At 36.7% G+C, this 6,440-nt stretch overlaps 1 protein-coding gene across 1 annotated transcript; it reads right to left on the minus strand.

Moving 5' to 3' along the window:
- On the minus strand, positions 3,745 to 5,479 carry LOC109333755. The gene is made up of 2 exons (XM_019569321.1): positions 4,854 to 5,479; positions 3,745 to 4,816 (listed from the first exon to the last, which is right to left on the minus strand). Exon 1 carries the CDS (start codon positions 5,421 to 5,423, stop codon positions 4,872 to 4,874), a length of 552 nt encoding a protein of 183 aa, XP_019424866.1. The 5' UTR covers positions 5,424 to 5,479; the 3' UTR covers positions 3,745 to 4,816; positions 4,854 to 4,871.

Raw genomic sequence — 6,440 nt, forward strand, 5'->3', positions numbered from 1 at the left:
GGATTCCTTCCCTAGTAAAGCTTCCTACAGGTTTGTTTCTCTTTATATTTTTTCACATGGTCTCACATTTGAAAATTGTATCGATAATTTTGTTTAAAACATAACCAAATTTAACCAATTTTTTACCAGTAGCTTGAAAAAATATTTTTGATAATAAAAAGTTAATGAAAATCAATTATAGTGATAATTAATTTGCGGTATAATTTGACTTTATTTGGATCTTTTGTAAGTCATGAATAAATTACATCAAATACATATTAAAACGTGCATTCATTATAAAAAAATAAATTTTGGACATTTGGTAATAATAAATAAATCACATCCAATGCAAATGAATATATGTAATGAAAAAATCAATTATTGTGATAATTAATTTACGTTATAATTTGATTTTATTTAGATCTTTGTATAAATGATGAATAAACCACATTAAATGCAAATCAACATACGCAATGTATTAAATTGGATTGTTTGCTAATTTATGTTAAAATCTCATTAATTGTGTAAATAAGTAAAAATCTCATGTGATAATAAAAATTCGTCACAATTGTAAATAAATTATTATAGGTTCAAATTAAGGGGCGGTTGAGCAACTCAAGCGAACCGCCCTACCTTACTACAACATAAGGACAGAAGGGAGAAGGTTGTGAAGGTGGCCTCGTTATCCACACCTCCGGTCAGATGAATGGAGGACCGACCCGGGTTTTCATGAGCGTTGGCGGGTCCTGGAGTGCCTGTCAAGGGCTTTCATTAGCGCATACCCCGGGGTGATCATCACCACCTGCACCTCACATCTCGGCACAGCGGAACGTGTAACCCGCCTGCTGTCTCATTCAACTACATTTGTTCCTGTAATCCACAGCCTAACAGAACGCAGCAGCGAGGGACAACCCGCCCATACAGCCAGCGGGGAGGATGGCACTACTGGCAAAGACCGTCCGGCGAAAACGCCGCAGGCGCGAAGCGTGGTAGGCCTGTGCCGGGGGAGCATAGCATAGGTAGGAAAGGGAGCCTGGACGGTGGAAGAGCCAGGGGGGCCGGGTCATTTGACGGAAATGGAAGGCATTCGTGACCTATTGTTTCCCAATGAGTGTTCTTCAAAGGGCCCACATACATCTGAGTAGATCAACTCAAGTGACTTTGTTGATCTAGTTGGTATGTGAGACACAAAGTTGCTCCTAATTTGGTTGCTTGACAAACAATCATCACACAGTTGCTTGGACTACTAATTGATGGTAATCCAGTGACAATTCCTTTCCTGCTCAGAAGCTCAAGACTCTTGAAATTCATCTGGCCATACCTCTGATGCCAAGTCCAATTATCATGAGTTGTCTTAGATAGTAGGCACTGATGATTGTTGACTTGAATCCCAATCTTGAAGGTTCTATTTTTGGATAGTGGAACTCTCAAGATGAGATTCTTGTCACAGTCATACACATTCAGTATCTTGTCTGCCATGGTCATTTCATACCCTTTCTCAAGTAGTTGGTCAAGGCTAAGTAGGTTACTCTTCATCTCGGGCACGGGACATTTTTTATACTAGCACTATTCCCAACCTTTCTCCTGATTGAGATATCTCCAACTCCCTCAGCATTGATGGAGCTATGATCAGCAAACTTCACTCTACTCTTGGCATTTTCATCAAGTCTCTCAAACCAATCCTTGTTGCCTAACATATGGTTGGAGCACCCTGTGTCTAGATACCAACAGTCATCCTTGACCTCCTTTTCAGATGTGACCATTAGTAAGACTTGTTCCTCCTCAGATTCCTCCTCTTGAGCCAACCTGGCTTCAATTTCTGGACCACTACTATGAGCAACCTTGAACCTGCACTCAGATGCAAAGTGACCAAAATTCTTGCAATTAAAGCATTGAATTTTCTTCTTATCAAACTTCTTCTTGTTTCTCTTTAGCATATGATCTTGTCCACTGCCTCTGTTTCCAGAAAATGAGTTGGAATCATACCTAGCTCCTTCATAGGTTCTTCCTTTATCAGACTTCCATTTATTCTTGGGCTTCTTTGTGAAGTTGCATTGATTACTTGTTTCTCTTTAGCATCTGGTCTTTTCCACTGCCTCTGTTTCCAGAAAATGAGTTGGAATCATGCCTAGTTCCTTCATAGGTTCTTCCTTTGTCAGATTTCCATTTATTCTTGAGTTTCTTTGTGAAGTTGCCTTGGTTGAATGGCCTTCTGCTTGCTTGTGCTTGGAGTGCTTGATCAGAGTTTCTCTATGAGTTTCTTTCCTTGATTCTTTGTTCATGAGTCTCTAATGTGCTTTGCAATTCTTCAATCTGGAACATCTCAAGATCCTTAGACTGCTCTATGGCAACAACTACATGATCAAACTTGGGGTTTAAGGTCCTCAATACCTTTTCTACTACCAATTGATCCCTCATTACTTCACCACATCCCTTCATCAGATTTGTCAGTGATCTGATTTTGGTGAAGTACTCTACAATTGTGTCACCATCTCTCATTTGTAGCAATTCATATTCTCTTCTCAAGGTTTGGAGCTTAACCTTCTTTACCTTCTCTACACCAGCATAGCATTTTTCAAGACTGTCCCAAGCTTCTTTTGCTGTTTTTGCATTGGAAATCTTCTCAAAATTCGATTCATCCACACATTGATGAATCATGAATAAGGCCTTACAATCTCTCTTCTTGCAATCTCTGTGAACAAGTCTCTGAGCCTCGGTTACATCCTCATATCCTTCTTGGATTATATCAAGTACTTCTTTATAACCAAACAAGAACTTCATCTGTATGTGCCATCTTTCATAGTTCTTGTGTCTAGAGTGGGCAGTGTCATTATGAAGCCATTGTTTGTAGCCATGAATGAATGAGTTTCCTCTTTCACACAGATCCAAGAATCAAAGAAATCACCTAAAGCAAAGCTCTTGATACCACTATTGTTTGTTTACTTCACTCGTAAACAAGATGAAGAAGAAATAAAGCACGAGGAAGAGGAAGAAGAAGAATAAAGCAAGGAAGAATGAAAGTTGTTTGTAAAGAAGAAGAATGAAGAAAAGATATGTTGAGAGGTAAGTATTAGAGTCTAGTTTTATTGCATTAAGCATTGTATCATTTACAAAGCAAACCTTCCTTTTATAGCATCAACCAACTAACTACTTACTATAAACAGAAAGTACACACTAACTAGATTAACTAACTAAACTGAATTACAAAGTATTAACAACAAATATGAATTACCTACACAAAAACACACCACATTATATTCCCTCTTAGCCTTATCACAAAAATTGTAACCTTGGAGCTAACAACCTGCAGCTTGCACCTCTGCCTAGCTCCTGAATGTGTACATCTTCTGCCACCTGTCCTTCACTAATTCACTCCAAGCATACCTCTCTAGAGCATAGCTAGTAGCCTGGTAACCTCAATTAGCCTAGGAAACAAATTTGGTGTATCGTGTACCAAATTTGGTTGCTTCCACTTCCATGTTGGCCTCCACTTTTATTGCCTCATAAAAGACTCACCATTAATGTTAGCATGACCATGACTCCTGAGTCACAACACTAGTCTTCACTCTTCGAGGCAACAACTGGACTGTAGAACAAAATCAACCACAACAGATATCATAAAATCATCCTTCTGAGATATCATGCTGTTGTAAGGCAACTCCAGAAGCTTATCAGATACCAGTACCACCACTCATCACTTGAATCACTATATACACACCTTAGCAGTTGGTACAGAAAAGTAGAGGACCTTCTCTTAGTTTTTTGGTATTACCAAGGATATCCCCTCACCTTATTGGTAAGGAACTAATCCCTTTCGGGGTGCGTGAGTGTCCCTCCTAACAAGTATCGTTCCCAAGAATCGGACCTTTGACGTTTTAGTCGTTCTGAGGATCTAGCAGCTCCTAAGTGACTTGATGGTTTGAAGCTTACCCTCTTTTAGTTTGTACAAAGATGGGTTGTGGTTTTAAGTAAGGAAGTAAGGTAGTAAGGCATAAATCTGTTAGGCTTAACAGGCATATATAAGGCTATTCTATCCCTATGTGCATACAAGGATAAGCTTAACGGAGATGCATAAGCCTCAAGAAGATCCTGCAGCAAAGTAGCAAAGTAGTAAACTAAAAAGCAAAACAAAAGTTGGAGTGTGGGCCAGTGGGGTGAGTATAAAGACATGAAAAACTAGATCTTACATCGATTCACACCCAATTGTTCCTCAACTTGCTATGCTAGCAATAACATCTAGGAAAGAAACTAGTACTTCAGGGACAAATGAGAATGACACTTCAAATATTTTTTGGAATTAAAGGCTCTGCTCAATTGAGGAAATTTGCATAGCATATTAATAATGGCATACTTGTATTTACATATAATGCAAATAAGAATTTAATCATCAGGTTCAGAAATGATGCTACCAATATACCACTTTCAAAATTGAGACATATTGAAGATGACTATCTCATTCCTAGTTCAAGGTGAATCGTACCATGGTTTTTAATTGTGGTCCACAACCACAACATTTCAGTTTTGATCATATGCATATTTGTATCAGCAGCTGCAATTGCATAAACCACATTTATCCAAAACCAACACTACCACAACCACAACCATAAATGCAATTTAAAAAACCATGCACATTACAAAAATACCATTTCCATTTCAGAGCATCACTAATTGATTCAACAGTCATTCAAATCAAGAATCACATTTGAATATGAAAACAACAAATCGAAAGTAAGAACGCATAACCCTTATCTCACCATTCAACCAATACTAAATAAAGAACTCGACACATAACAATATCGGCAATGTTACAATATCACTACAACAATACATCATAACACTTATCAATAAAAGTATATAGTATAAAATACAAATACTTACTATACGGAACCTAGCTACCGAGTAAAAGCGTAAAAAACAAGAGACAAATAAATAAGAAGCGCAATAGGAACAAGGATCAAAAGTGGAACAACAGCAGCATAAGCATAAGAACTTCCACAAGCCAAAGTCCCAAGCTTAATCTGAACAACATTAACAAGCGCCAACATTAGAAACCCACACCCGAAAACCGATCCAAAACCCGAAACAAGCATCCCGACCCGTAGTATGGTCCGATTGATCTGAGCCAAGAACTCGACAGCATGAGGGTAATGAAAGGAGTGAGTTCGGGAAAGGCGAATGGCCTGTTTGAGAGCAAGGGCAATGAGGCTGGAGAAGAGGAAGGAACTGAAAGAGTAGACGTGGAATGCGACGAGATTCTCGGCGAGGGCGGTGGTGGGGGCGCAGGATGGGTTGGTGTTGAGGTTGTTGGAAGGGTCGTTTGGGTTGAAGGATAGGCCGATGAAGACGGCGAGGGTGAAGAGGGAGTTCACGTTTACGATGGCGTCTAGGGCGGTGATGTGGAGGCTTGTGAACGAAGACGAAGACGAAGAGGAAGAGGAGGACATTGCTACTTTACTCTTTCTTTAGTGATGCTCTGTAAGTGTTGTCGGACCTGGGGGTGTTAATGGGATTTGAAACGAGTTAGTTAAATTTAAAATATATGTAATTTCATTTGTGAAGTTTTTTACACTATCAGTATATTATTTATTATTGATTTATATTATTTTTATTTGAGAGTTATTCATAAACAGATGATATATGATTAGTTATTTACACTATTAGTATTAAATCCTATTTAATTTGTTTAATTTATATTAGATGTTGGTCATTAGTATTTAGTACTGGACATGATTTAATTACTATTTATTTAGGACAGCAGGTTCAAGGCAGCTCATGCAACCTTGTCTGTTTGTCAAAAAATAGAAAGAAAAAAACTGGCTTCAGCATTTACTACAATAATAATGGTTTTTGGCCAGTAAGGAATCAAGATTTTTGTAACCGGGATCATGATTTTTCGCTTCTTAAATTAAGCTGACTTTAATCGTGATTATAATATTCTTTTATTTAATATTCTTTATTTTTTATAATATTTTAGGTAAGAAATATTGGCTTTTTTTATTTATTTTTGACTTATTAAATAGAGTAGGATAATTATGAGTATGGATTGCGAGGGATATTTTGATTAAATAATTTTTATAAAATTGGTAATAAACACTTTCTTATTATGACAATTTTGTGAGTTCTTAAATTTCAATTATAATTTGGAATAAAATTTCAATTTCTTATTGACTTAAATAGAATAATTTAAATTTTTATATTCAATATGTTCACTAACAATTAAAATTTATTTTAATTTATGAATTTCTATGTCATTGATTAATATTTGTTTTATTTTTTATTTGGATAAATTAATTTTTTATTGGAATACTTCACCATGTTATTTTTCTATTTCAATTAAAATAGAAATTTAATATGTCAAACCATACTAAATTTGTATTTAAATAGAGGAAATAAAGGCTCATGAATAAAAGACAAATTGTTAACTACAACTATTTTTATAGTCATGCTAAATTGTTGACTCC

Source organism: Lupinus angustifolius, chromosome LG19 (genome assembly GCF_001865875.1).
Source record: "Lupinus angustifolius cultivar Tanjil chromosome LG19, LupAngTanjil_v1.0, whole genome shotgun sequence".
NCBI classification, from domain to species: Eukaryota; Viridiplantae; Streptophyta; class Magnoliopsida; order Fabales; family Fabaceae; genus Lupinus; species Lupinus angustifolius.

Excerpts from the sequence above, each read along its gene's own strand:
- LOC109333755 (XM_019569321.1), bottom strand. The coding sequence starts at position 5,423 with ATGTCCTCCTCTTCCTCTTCGTCTTCGTCTTCGTTCACAAGCCTCCAC.